We start from the raw sequence: 14166 nt of genomic DNA on the forward strand, positions 1-14166 counted from the left end.
CACACACACACACACACACACACACACACACACACACACACACACACGTTAATTAAAACCTCTCTGTGAACTGTAAAACAGTGAAGGAGACACACAAACAGAAAAAGATCTGTGAATGAAATAAATACATTTAAGTGCAGTAAAAAAATAAATAAATAAATAAATAAAATAAATCAGCATCTGCTCCTGGAATCAAAAGCATAAATTTGTCATTAATATTGCAAGTTATTGTCCATATAGATGCACATATGGTTAGTTGCAGTCTGCCAAATGGATGTAATGTACTTCTTCTTGGTGTCAATGACAAGTTTAACTAATTTGTACTTTAATTTAAACGTGAAAGACAGAATAGTTTGTTTCTCCTACTTCTAAAACGTATCCGCCCTTTTTCCAATTTTGTTGTTTTGACTGTGTGCTGCTAACTGACGGCCTCGATGTCCGAGTCCACATGTCTGTCTGTGCCTCTGACAGTTATGTAATCTGTGGCGGCAGAATGTAGAGCTTTAATCTGGATTAACTGAGGTGGATTATCTTGCTGCCGGACACAACAGACTGCTACACGAACACGAACACGAACACCCACACGATGCTGTTTCTGGGGACAGATTGACTTTAAAAGTTGCAATATTGGATTTTAGTGGAACCAAAATTCAACAGATTATGAAGCAGTCGTTAGAAGATATTCTCTCTTTCTGCCTTTCACAGAAACACTTTGTTCTACTACTTTCACGCTGTACTTCTGGAAACAGCACTGTGTCAAATACACACAATTCCCCCCACACACTCTTTAGACGCTGATCCATAACTAAATACTACATTTCAAATGCGTTTATGAATGAAACTTTGTGTCCATGCAGAGCAAGGAAGCTGTTTGCTGACTCTCATATGACGCAGCAGAAATACATTGAACCAATCAACATTCATTTTCAGAATAGTGTTTTTTTCCCCCACTTCATAACTTGCGATATTCATTTTACCTGATTGAATGATGTCAAGAGCGAGAGATTTTCACAAACTGAGTCGGATTAGCCTTGTATTGTTGCAGGACTTTTGTGGAAGGTAAATCAAGACAGACGGGTACCACACAGCACCAGCAGCGGGACGAACATGTAACTTTACACACCACCCAAGAAATGCGAATACATTCAGGTAATTATATCACTTATGTTCGTAGTGGACATGTGATGTAAACTGTATCTAGAAAACACAGTTTGTTTTACAGAATGGAAAAGAATTACTGTACCTGCTGTGAGGTGTCCTCTCTCTTGATGTGGCAGCATTATAAGACAGGTGAGGACAGTGTCAGGTTAGTGAAGACGGACAAACACTAGCTATCCACTGACAATAGTTACAATAACACAATTCTGCTAAAAAGGTACTTAAAAATCTAAGGGGCTCAATACTAATTGCAGCAAACACATTCACATTTCACACAAGTGTAGCACTACACACCAGCAGGCCTTTCTATAGTAAGTAGCTATTTCTTCATACAGTCACACCACTCAGCAGCAGCAGGACAATCAGATGTTTAACCCCCCTGCGGCTAAGACGGAAGCTGTTCATGTCCGTTAGTGCATCGAGTATTAAGATCCGAGTCTTTATTCATGTTCACATGGCCATGACAAGACCATAAACATGCCAGGAAGAGCACTGATTTAAATACTTTCTATCAGGTCAGTATTAATTGGAGGCAGGCAATTGCAAATTATGAAATTATGAAATGTTAACCGTTTCATTCATTAACTTGAACATGAAATGCACTTGAGAAATGGACGCAACATGCTAAGAAGTCAGCACAACAACCATCTCCACTTGAATTAGGTTTCTTAAGTAATGTTAACACTTCTAGGGTTTGTCCTAGGTATTTTGCTGGTGAATTTTAATTGAAAACTTAAAAGGAGAAGCTGCTACTGTATACAAGTAAACAGGACATAAGCACATGTTTGCTATTACAGTTCAGAACAGGCTGTGTGTTATGGGAGTTTCTATCAAGTGTCTGAAAGATGTAAATAGTGTTTGTAAGAGCCACATGTAGTACAGTTTGTCACCAAGGAAACCAAAAAGGCACGGTGTGTAAGCTGCTTCTTTTACTATCAACACCAATAGTTTGTGATGTGACCCACGAAAACTGGATGTTGGACAAGAAAGACCGTCCCTGTCATGTGATACACTGCTGTAGCGTCGCCATTTGTCAGGAATGTGAGGAATGCTGAAACAAGTTAATGATCCCAGTCATGGTTCACTGCATGAAATTGGTTAAAGCTCAGATCCTAAGCCGGGTGGATCGATGAGAAGTTTCAGGTCATGGCAGACAACATTTTAAAGCAATGTGAATAGGCAACTTTGCCAAAAGTTGCTAAGTGATTATCTTGTGCATGTAGGCCTATTATTCCACTAAAGTTGCCATCTACAGTACATTACTTCAAAACATGCTCATGTACATCACAGATGAACACCTTTTGAAGTTGCTAATCATGTTCTATGGACATACAATGCCAGGATTTTAGGTCATGAGTTTCCTCCGACACACCACTTTTTGACCAAACACCAAAAATAAAGTCTCTTGTTTTCATTATTTGGGTTTGTCGATTTTTATTTTTTTAGTTTACGTGTTCTGTATTTTGTCTGCCTATAATATTCCCCCAAATGAATAGATATCACCAAAAGGACCTGACCTTAGTGTCCTTAGAAGCAGCTACAGCTCTATTGTGACTTCAGGTTCCCCCGAGGTCAGTTATGGTGAGAAGAGATTGGGAGATTTTCTAATCTACAGGCTCTAGTTCTAGTCTATCCCTCTTCACCTGTGCCGTCCAGCTGCATATCCCAAGTGGTGGACATGGCCCAGCTGTCAGAGTGGGACATTGATGTCTCACCCCACTGATCATCCCCTGATGGGGAAGTTTTACTCCACTCGGTCAGCTTTTCCCCATTTGGGGCCACTGGAGCCAAGTCGTCGCCATATGAGCGTCTTTTAACCGATTCCTCGCCAGAGGGGTCAAACACAGCCTGATTCAAATCTGAGCAAAGTTAACAGTTGGAACACAGTTTCAGTAGACAAAACAGGAAGCGCTTGATTCATCTTATTGTGCAAGTGATGAGTCGCCTTTCAATGGAGTTTTACTTAATTGACAAAAAAAATACAGGAAGTTCCCTCTGAGCGAGTTTTAAAAGAGAAGTCTCAGCTCCTGGAAAAGCAATCGATGGTTCATTTGTTACCGAGATGCCAATTCTATTTAACGTGGCACTAAACATCTTATGTCATTAAAGCTTTGCTTGCATACACTCTGTGTCTTCATCGTGCCCATCATACATTATACTAGTCATCATGTTCAGATGTATTACCTAGTGCATCCTTACATGTAAAGTCATACTTGAATAGTTCAATGATGTGCCATTAAAGGGGCATCAATTATTATGCTGTATTAAGATTCACTGTATGAATGTATTTGGGTCACGGACAGCCCTGACCTGAATATAAATTATCATATTATACAAATGATCTTTTGAGTCAACGTGTCTCTGTCTTCTCTTCTGTTTTAAATACGTCTCCTTGGGCTCTGGGAGATTTTAATGAAAATCTTTCACAATCTTATAGCTTTTTATAGACACAATGATTAATAAGCAGTTTATTAAAAAAAAAAAAAAATCATTAGTTGCAGCCGTGCTTTAGAGAAAGTCTTACTTAGACCCTGTGTTAAGTCACTTCTGAAGGTCAATTTATCTGAAATTGAAAACCTCAAGTTAGCGGAATGGCATTTCCTCCAATTTAAAATGATTAATTAAGACCACACTCACTCACTCTCCTGACTACTAGCGGTTATATTAACACTGAATCGCATGAGGAAAAAAAACTGCTGCTGCACTGATATTTCAATTTAAAAAAAAAAAAAAAAAAATCAGTCAAACACGCTGCACTTCCTCCAACATCCCAGTCAGTGATCATCAGCCGTCCCTTCCTGTGATGTGGTCTGTGTGCAGCAGCAGCATCCTTACCCACCTTGTGATTCAGCGTGGATCTATTATCTCATTATTTATTTATTTTTTTATCTGGGAGAGATGAGTCTTACCCTGCTCTCCCTGGTGTTTGGCCGAGTTAACCCATTCCTCTCCAGGTCCCATGCTGCCCCAGTCCACCACTGCTTCACTCAGAACACCAGAGTACAACTCTGCAGCAGAGCAAGGCAGCAGGGCGAGAGGAGACAAGAACACTGGTTATACACACATGCACGAACACAGACAAACACGCACACACACACACGTGTTTCTCCAGTGTCCATCCCGGCCCTGTCAGTAACTCGATAACAGTGATGTCTGTTACAAGCAGCTTATCAGAGTCGGCATTGGCACAGGAACAGGAAGTGTTGACCCTTTGTGGTCTGAGCTCATTGGAGCCGTTTTAAAGAGGATTTTCCTGATTCATGCCACGGAGCAAACCTATATGCCCCTGCAGAGATAGCAATGGCATCTTTTGTAACAATTAACCAAGAATGCACAAAAAGGTTATTGAGCAATCCAAGTTCCCTGTTTGCTGATGAAATCTCATTACACCATACTCCGGCTCTGCAGGAGGAACAGACCGGCGTAAAGCCAGCGACAATGATTTCCTTCTGGTTAAACTGCTAAGCCCACGCTTTTAAGGGAGAAAAGGGTCACAGATTTCAGTGTGAAACATATGCGAGGTGGCATACAGTATCAGTCAAGTATCACGTTTACATTGCATTCGTTTTAGCGGATCAAAGCAGGCGAATATCACTCCGATAATATAGCACTCATTAGATCAGTGTGATATATTTCATGGGCTATCTGGCTTTACTGTAAAGTCAATGAAAAGTATCTATAGTCTCCATTCTCTGTTTCTCTCTCCCCCCCTCTCCCTCTCCTTTTCTCTGGGGTGAAATACCTTTGGTCATAAGACTCCCATTTGGCCCGCTGGTCATGTGGCTATGCTAAATCAGAGGCCTGGGGATGGTCATATGGCTGCAAAATCAATTGAAGTCGGCCTTCAACATGACCAACAACAAAAATACTGTACATACTGTAAATAAACCTTGTTCTGTCCACGTTTCAGATCTTAAATACTCCTGTAAAACACTTAAGAGGCCATATTTCCATTATAAATTCATCAAGATACACAGAGTTCACATTTATCAGGTTTAATGGAAAAGTTAAAGCTTTTAGCCCGCTGCAGCCTCTAACTCTCCACACAAAGTCCTGCTGACTCCCAGTTAGCCATATATATACGCAATAAGACCAAATGCAATTAGCTACCCACGTAAACAAACACTACCTTTATCCCAGGTAGTGAGATAAAGGAATCCCCATTCCTCAGTAAAACATTAGCTGACTGAAAGAGCAACAAACTGTTGCATGCACGGTCAACTGTGAGTGTACATTAAGAGTTGGGCGGGAATGATTCCAGTGAATTTGCAACAGCACCATCACTGTCAGCACTAAAACAGCACAAATATTACACGCTGTATTAATGCCGCTCGTGTTAGAACAACACCATGAAAGAGTTACATGTCCTTCAAAGCCAGATAAGGCTAAAGGACGTGGTTGGCACTGGACACACCTCTCACATTGCTCAGTGTTTTGCATTGTGCAAAGCAAGTGAAGACGCAGGAGTGGATCATAGCACAATGTTATGGATGCCAGGGATCAAGAGAAAATAGCTGATCTACAAATGACACAGGAATACCTGAAACTCGTGCATTTGAATGTTTGTATGTGAACGTTGTAGAAACATTGTACTGAAGAAATGATAAAATGATACATGCCAGTTTAAATATTAAACTAGAATTTAAGCGCACGTGCAGAATCAAGTTATCGCTCCAATTATTTTGAACAATTCCCAGTTTTTTTTTAATTTATAGCTATTATTTCTTCCTCCACTCCTGCAACCAGAAAACGGTGACGTGTGCAGCTTCATTATCAGATCAAAATAAAGAGTTGTCTTTAACATGAACACCGACTCTCACCTTGTTGTCTGGTCTCCATGAGCGCGAGAGCCGGGGAGAACTTCCCAAATAATCTCTTGAGACGAGACGAGACACACGGCAACACACGCGCAGCACCAGGCCGATAGCGGCTCCGGGTCGGCGTGTGTTTCCTCGGGTTATTTTGAGTGTCACGCGCTGGGCCAGTTTTTTTATTCAGGCGGAGCTTGGAACACGAGCCAATGGGCCTCGCGCTTTCGCAATTTGCATAATTCACTAGTAACTGAACATATTCTTTGATAGAAAAAAGTGCCCTCACCGGACACAACATTATTCAGTTTACTAATAAATAATCCGAAAAATCCGAAAAATCCGAAAAATTAATTCATAATAAGAAATTTGTTTCGCGGTGGCGGAAGTGTTCAGATCTTTTACTTGAGTAAAAGTCGCAAAACACCAGTGTATAAATACACAATTACAATGATGCTGAATTCAAAAGCTTACTAAAAATAAATGTACAAAATGAAAATGTATTTTAAGTGTCAAAAGTTTAAAGTTCGATCTAAATGCTGCAGAGCAAGGTCACTCTGAAGTGTATAGTGAAAATTACATTATATATATATATATATATATATGTCTATATCTATCTATATCTATCTATATATATGTATATATCACCCCATATATATATATATGTATGTATATATATGTGTATGTATATATATATATATATATGTATATGTATATATGTGTATGTATATGTATATATGAAGCATCACAAAATAAAAGCACTCAAGTAAAGTACCGGAAAATTGTACTACACACAGTACTTAAGGCAAATGTACTTTCCACAGCTGGTGTTTGTATAGAATGTTCCTTCTAACCCTCTTACACAATGTCTCTTTGTATTGTTGATCGCAGCTTGAAACATAAACAACTTCTACTACTACTAGTACTACTACTGCTAATACTAATAATACTAATACTAATAATACTAATAATAATACTAATAATAAAAACAATAAAGGGATTCACTTTTCAAACACAATTCAATTTGTTTTATAAATGCCATTATTTATTCGCAATTTAAATTACAATGCGTTTATAATAGTAATCTTAATCAACACTGTGATATTCTCTGTTACTCTGACTCTGCATCGCTCATAAAGAATGGAGGTTGTGTTGCTTCGCCTCCTGCGGTGCACTTGTGACCCCTGCTGACACAAAGCTGAAGTCACAGCGGTGGTGGCAAATAAAAAGAGACCAGAAGACATTCGTTCAGTATGCAGAGCTGACTGTCAGCGACTCAAAAACATGAAACATATCAGACAAACCCGTCAACACAAAGAACACGTCAATATCAGATAAAACAGTCAAACGGAACAGTTTGGCATTTGACCCAGTTTAGTTTATTCTCCGTCAGATCCTCAAAACAACGTGTGTGTGCCTGGCTAAGTGAGCAATAATAATAATAATAATAATAATAATATCATCAGCAGACGTTTTTAACAGAGGAAGCAGGTGGAAGAATCTGTTTAGTGCAAACAAGGAGAACAGTTATCGAGTCGAAGACATTTCTTTGAATAGAAATACCGTTGAAAACAAAGCGGCGTGTAGACATAAAAACGCTCAACAGGCCTCCTCAGTTGAAATGAAGCCACAACCTTTAGTCGCTACACTACACACTTGATTTGTTGAAAATGACACGTCTCTTTTTAAATGGTCACTTCCTTCATTGAGCGCTTTTTGTCCATACAAGACCCATTCAATGTTGGAAGCGGTGCTTGATGTGCTGCTGCTCGGTTTTAATCTGCCGAGTCCAAAGAGTGAGGTTTGTACCCGCCAAAATAAAGTGACAGTTGTGCAAAACGATATGAGTATTTTGGGATGCCGCTTACAAACATGTATTGTGGTGGTAGAGGTTTGGTTTAATCTTTAAAACACATTCTTAATTCAGGGCCTGATTGCACTGCACATTGCCCAGTGTCGGGGTAACAGATATATATTTATTACTTGAGTACATTTTTTTATACATTAGGGGCCCCATACTTCTATTTATTACACTCTGCTTTAGCTCTTCTAACACATAGTCTTTGGAGTCACACAGGGGCCCTGAAGCACAGGTTGGCACACCCTGATCTATAACAGCTGTGAAGGCACTCTTGCATATTTATGTCAATAATCACTGGGATTGTAACACAAAACAAAACAAAAAGGCCGGGGGGGTAATCAGCCAGCCAACACGCCCCAGCAAAGACAAATGATTGGCCAAAATAACTGATGTCACTGAATGAATTGCTAGTTTAGCTTTACCCAGTTACTCAGTGTTTACAGAAATGATGAAGTCAGTAATATGTAGTATTACAACAAAACAAAACAAAGATGGCATCTTAACACACATGTACATGTACAACATACATGTATAAACGTGAAAGAAATCAGACATGCGGCACAAAGACCGTCCTGTTATTATTCATTTATATTTCTCTCGTCGCAAATTCAGATTTAAAATCACTGTTTGACAGCAAACCTGTCAACCCATGCTCCTAAGATGTACTTTGTCCGACCAACTGTTTGGTGTTGTTACTCGATAAATGATGCAAATGATTGATCAATTGTCAAAGATGCCATCTGTTCATTGTCAGGCACCGAGCTAAACAATGAACCGATTCAGCGGCGGTGCAGCGTAAACGGCACGGCAACGTCTCTGGTAAAATGCTGTGGAAATAGTATAAAATAAAAAATACTAAAAGTGTGTAGCTACAGTAAATTAAACAGTTTTCACTCTGCTGATGCATCTCTGTGTTGAAAATCATTTAAAATACAAATATCCATCTATGTCCATCTTTCATTCAAACAAACAAAAATGCAGCATTTCAACATGTTAGTGTAGTGCTAGCCGAGCAGTCAGATAAAACCTGTACGCATATGATGCATGTGTGCACTTGTTAAGTAGAGTGTTTCAATCTTTTTGTTTGGCGTATAACTTCAGAAACTTTTCCCAGTGACGGTTCTACGGATACATATTTTCCTTCTTCCACGATTTTAGTCTGCTTGACTCCCAAAAGCAACGCTCACAATACGGCCGAGTCAGACCGGGAAACGTCTGCGTCGCTGAGATATTCGGGTCTCCTTCGACACGACAGTGTTTTGACTTTACTGGAATTAAACATGGTCGCTGTTCAGCGATTCCTGTGACACAGCTCATGTGGTCGGGCAGAGGGAACAGAAAGCAAACTCCCTGAGAGTGGATTCAAACCCAGAGACAGGACCTACTGAAAAGCAGTGTGTAATATATATATACAGTATATACGTCTTTGACAGCTGGTATTTATGAACTCCCAGATGTAGAGAATGTGTGATATCCCTGGGATAAAGAGAAGCTAACCATGCCCAGCATGCATGAACATCACCCCTGCTTCTCCTTCATGCTGTAAATCCTGGTTTCAGTGATGAAATCTGCTGCAACGCTCAGCATGAACTCCACTGGCAACCACAGATTTGAATCCGCTGATACTTCACTGATACTTTTTATCTTTTTATTCTTTCCTTGCTGCAGCATCTTCTATGTGCAGACATATTGTACTTCTCGTCATTTCATGCGTTTTCCTTTAAAACATCTTCGTAAAAGTCTCACGATGGAGTAAAAACACACCCAGAAACCAACAACAACCAACCTCTGTGAGTGATGTGGAAACCTGTGCTTGACCACAGCGTGCGCCGCAGGTAGCTCTGCGTTATCGTCACGTATATAAGAGGCTCAAAAGCGTCCCGTCTTGTTTCATCTTCGGATGATATTTGTGGCTGAACAGCAGCCAGCGGACGCTCATTTAGGAAGCTGAGGGCTGACAGCAAGGGGGGGGGGGGGGGATAGAGGGATAAGTGAAGGACGGCAATCTGGCTGCTGCCAGGTGACGACCTTTAAAGCTCTTGAAATTCTCCCGTTTCCTGGCAGCACTCTGCCTGTGTGTGCTTTCTTGCAGTTTGTGCCCGTTAAGTTTGTGTGTATATGTTAAAAAGCCACCGTGTCACTTTCCAAACTCTCAAGCAGACAGACGTCCTCAAGAAAAACTCTCCAAATGAGTTCTTAAAAACCTGATCACCTAATAATTAACATTGAAAATGTAATCCACCGCACATCTGCACTGCACAGCAGCCTGATGATTACCTCATTTCTTTAAAGAAACAAACACCCTGTTTAGCTCTCAAGCAAACCACCAGCCAGACTCCATAGAAATGAACAGTGAAACCATCAATACTTGTTTACCTATGCGTATTTGCGACAGTATGTTCAGTCGATTTAATCCTAAGCAGCTTTGCACTATCGAATGCATATTCTTACAATCTTACTAAGTCTATTTCTTCATGCAGACTCCGGTACGCACCGACAGCATCAGCACCCAAAACCTCTGCAACAAGCAACCGCTGAAAAGCAATAACAACGAAATCCAACAAAAAGGGGGGGGGGGGGGGCAGGGTCCACAATCAGGGTTTTGTTTTTGGCACAATTGCCGCACAGCAGCTGTTTTGTTGTTGTTGTTGTTGTTGTTGTTGTGATGCTGCAGATACTGGTGTACAGTGTGTGGGCCCCCCGGCAGAGACGACAGGGATGCGAGCCGCCGTCCAGCCAGGGCAGAGACCAAGAGGAGAAGTGAGGAAGTCAGGGACAGATAGAGGAGGAGGAGGAGCTGATGGAGAACCTCGACAGAACACGATGGAAGCTCGCCAAAATACCACTTTACAATATTTCCTTTAGCCGTTAGTGGGCTGAATGTGCGTTTGCAAAGCAGGACCCCTTCTTATAACGCTACAGTGGGTGTGCCCTGTACAACTAGGCGTCACTCTCAGGGTGGGGACACACGACCCAACTTTCTATGTTGCATCTGTGAGAACTAATCTTTTCCACCATGGCTTGGTCCTGAATTCAGTTTCCATCTTGACCTTTTGACAAAAGACTGACGAAACTTTTCGCTCAACAAGAAAGATATTATTTCCTCACATTCCTCCGCTATTAATCTGTGAGCTCCTCCTAATCGCTCTCCAGCAGTCAGCGTTTATAGTTTTGTTTCCTTCATCCACGACATCCACACAATAATATGTCGTCACATCAAGCCAACCGACAAGCTCTAAACAAACCTGCCTTGTTCTCCTGAGAGACAGCTGTTGTTAAATATATGACTGAAGAGTGCAAAACTTGCAAACGTACACGGCTGAAACTTCCCGTATTGTGTCCGAGACAAGAGGCGGCCGGAGAGAAAGTACTCGGCTTAAAATAGGTTGTGAAATTTAAAAGGGGATTCAAACACTTCCATCATGTGAAGAGCACTCAGGCCTTTTCTACTTGAATACCCAGCATTCCTTCTGCAGCAGTGGTTCCACCGCGACGCGATGACGTGCGATTAGCCAGGCATCGCTTAATATGTTTATTTCCCTTCCTTCCGCTCTAATTTAATTTGTTAATCTCGTGACGTCCCCCCTCAGACATTTGCCATGACTGGCGTGTTCATCCCTGAAGGAGGTGTGGGCGTCGTCTGGATGAAGTGCAGTGAAAGGAGAGCTTCAGTCAGATCCACCGTCCGGAGCCCTGTGTGCGCTGCTTCTTCCTCCTCTTGCACACGTAGTAGACCGGGAAAAATACCAATCCTGCAGGAAGAGAAGGCGGTTGTAGAGATGAGGGCTGAGAGTGGGAGACGGACGGATCAAAGCAAACAATTTCTTGATTCCTAATTATACACATTTAAATGAACTACTCATTAATGTACAATGTAAATCTGGAATTATCCATTAACGTCGAGCTCTGACGAGTGTTCCATATGGATTTGATTTGATTATTCCGTCTTACGGCACACTGCCTTCACATTTGGCGTATTTTGAAATTAATTGAGCTGAGAAAGAGAGCAGCAGCACGACACTGATTCTAACGACGATGGCAATAAATGGCGCTAAACACCGGCCTGCAGCGGCTCATCCGTCAGACGCACAGACACGGGAAAGAGATTAACACTAATTAGAGTTCAGCCGAGGTGTCGAAAGTTCACGATACTGTGTGACAGAGTGCTCAGAGAGAGCACTCGGATGATACTACTAGTAGATGTAGTTTCAGGAAGTAAGAGCCAGAAACCCAGAGAGTGATAATCTGGATCTACAGCTTTGGCATTTTAAAAACAAGAAGAGTTTACTTCTCTTCTCTTAGCGTGCGCCTGTGTGTTTGCGTTACCTATCACCAGGGCGAGAGCTCCGAGCACCACGACCAGCAAAATGACCACCGGGGCTATCAGCACCTTAGCGGCTGCAGAGAGAGAGAGAGAGAGAGAGAGAGAGAGAGAGAGAGAGAGAGAGAAACAGAGAGAGAGAGAGAGAGGTGGGAGAAGAACAATAATCATCCATAATGAATAAATGTTGCTTTCAGTTGGAATAGAAATTGTACGATTCAAAATGAAAGTGTTGTTTTCTTTCGTTTTTGTTTAAACTTTAATGTATCGCTGCTAAATATTCAAGATGTTTGGCCACCAGTGCATCCCATTTGGTCTGTGGAGGAATGCTGAGCAGATTTAAGGGAAAAAAAAATGTCTCCCACCCACATTATTAAGACGTTGCTTTATTACATGCCAAACGTGTGCCGCTAACAGTCCGCGGCATGGAGCCGTGACGGCTAAGTGGTTCTCGTTGAGGGACAAATTAGCTCCAGTTCAGCAGGCGCCCTGCTGAGATAACTAGCTGTAGCTGTCATGGAGAGCAGAGTCAAACAACTCTATCAGAGTCCAGCTTCCTGGAGGCTTGCTGGTGCATGGATTTGATAACTGTGAAAAGATAATTATAGCTAACATAATCTGATATGTGATGATTTCACACTTCGTTATCAAGCTTTCCTTCGGGGGCCTCAAGACTTTAATGTGGAAGTGTTCACTGCTGCTGCAATCAAGAGGCAACTTAATGTCCGTCGGACGGGACGGGGACGGCTGTCCTTTCTACCTTTCCATCACTACTGCTTCTCTCTAATCTAGTTATAATCCACAGCAGAGTGCAACATGATGATGTCGATTTATTTTGGGTCATGGGCATGATTGGGCAACGCAGGAAATCACTTACTCAAGCAGATTACAGAAAATAAAGCAGGTTGTATGCTACAGCCATGCTAAGTCTCTTTGAGGCTGTGTTATGCTTCATGCTAACATGCTCACAGTGACGATGTCTGTTTAGCAGCAGCTACAATGTTTACAATGTTCATGTCTTAGTTTAGTGCGCTCGCATACTAACAATTGCCAATTAGCCATTAATATAAAGTACTGAGGCTGATGGGAATATCAATAGTTTTGCAGGTATTTAGTCATAAACCAAAAGTATTGGACTAATTAAAATGTTGGCCCGATAGCGGTGCTAGAGGCAGAGGATCACAGTCGGGTTCATCCTCTGGGAACCATGAATGTGAGATATCTTAATTTGGACCAAAATGGTGGACCTGAGGTTAAAAAGTGTATCTCTTTACACACACACACACACACACACACACACACACACACACTTACCACAGACCGACCCTCTAATTAGCCGTCTCAGATGAGGTTTATCAGGTAGATAGCGATACTTGCATCCGAACACGCTGAGGTTTGACGTATGGTCCCCAAAAAACCTGACAACAAGAAGTTTTTAAAGATTGAATGAGATCGTCACATAGAAAGAGGAGGAGTCAGAGAAAATAAAGTAAAAAATAACAAGATTCTAACCGTAGGTGTCGGTAGCGCTCTCCACAGCGGTAACAGAAGTTAGTGTTGCACTGCGTACATGTCATATGGTCACATCCCTCTGTACGCTGGATATGGATCTACAGATGTCGATGGAAGGAAAAAAAAAAGAAAAAAAAAGAAGAGATTTACTATACTTATTGATATAATTCACTCTTTTTGGTTTGGTCCCAGTTTGAATGCGTCATCGTGTTCTCCTTCCGGACTCACTTCATCGTAAAATGGGAACAATTCCCCAGTACTTAGCAGCACTAAAATGCAACACTGGCAGAGTTTACTACTCTCATTTTTCAAACAGGAAACGATCAGCATCTGGTTCAGCACCTATTGAGCTGCGCTGCAATATGCAAGCAGCGGCCCACTTAATGGATCCTCTCTGTTTGGCTGCTGCAGCAGTGAGCGGTCCGACTATAAACTGGGCATTAAGTTCAGCCGCTCTCAGCCTCTTTCCCAGCTGAACACAGCAGGGCGTCCCGGTCAAACGCAAT

At 41.6% G+C, this 14166-nt stretch overlaps 2 protein-coding genes across 9 annotated transcripts in view; both read right to left on the reverse strand.

Moving 5' to 3' along the window:
* tpd52l1 (tpd52 like 1) overlaps nucleotides 1–6441 on the reverse strand; it is a 13615-nt gene extending 7174 nt beyond the window's left edge. The window contains exons 1-4 of one of the 8 annotated variants that reach the window (XM_031866117.1): nucleotides 5979–6441; nucleotides 4059–4166; nucleotides 2802–2966; nucleotides 1244–1264 (exon numbers count right to left, since the gene is read on the reverse strand). In XM_031866117.1, coding sequence (XP_031721977.1) covers nucleotides 1244–1264; nucleotides 2802–2966; nucleotides 4059–4166; nucleotides 5979–6267 — 583 coding nt within the window. In that variant the 5' untranslated portion in view covers nucleotides 6268–6441. Of the gene's footprint in view, nucleotides 1–1243; nucleotides 1265–2801; nucleotides 2967–3682; nucleotides 3722–4058; nucleotides 4167–5978 lie in introns of all 8 variants that reach the window. The other 7 variants (XM_031866110.1, XM_031866113.1, XM_031866112.1 and 4 more) reach the window with 7 other exon arrangements.
* A 4677-nt stretch (nucleotides 6442–11118) lies between these two features.
* rnf217 (ring finger protein 217) overlaps nucleotides 11119–14166 on the reverse strand; it is a 7504-nt gene continuing 4456 nt past the window's right edge. The window contains exons 4-7 of the mRNA XM_031866245.1: nucleotides 13661–13758; nucleotides 13463–13566; nucleotides 12154–12225; nucleotides 11119–11579 (exon numbers count right to left, since the gene is read on the reverse strand). Of these exons, the coding sequence (XP_031722105.1) occupies nucleotides 11500–11579; nucleotides 12154–12225; nucleotides 13463–13566; nucleotides 13661–13758 (354 nt within the window). The 3' untranslated portion in view covers nucleotides 11119–11499. The remainder of the gene's footprint in view (nucleotides 11580–12153; nucleotides 12226–13462; nucleotides 13567–13660; nucleotides 13759–14166) is intronic.

Source organism: Anarrhichthys ocellatus, unplaced genomic scaffold, assembly GCF_004355925.1.
Source record: "Anarrhichthys ocellatus isolate YVR2014 unplaced genomic scaffold, GSC_Weel_1.0 scaffold34, whole genome shotgun sequence".
In the NCBI taxonomy this organism is placed as follows: Eukaryota; Metazoa; Chordata; class Actinopteri; order Perciformes; family Anarhichadidae; genus Anarrhichthys; species Anarrhichthys ocellatus.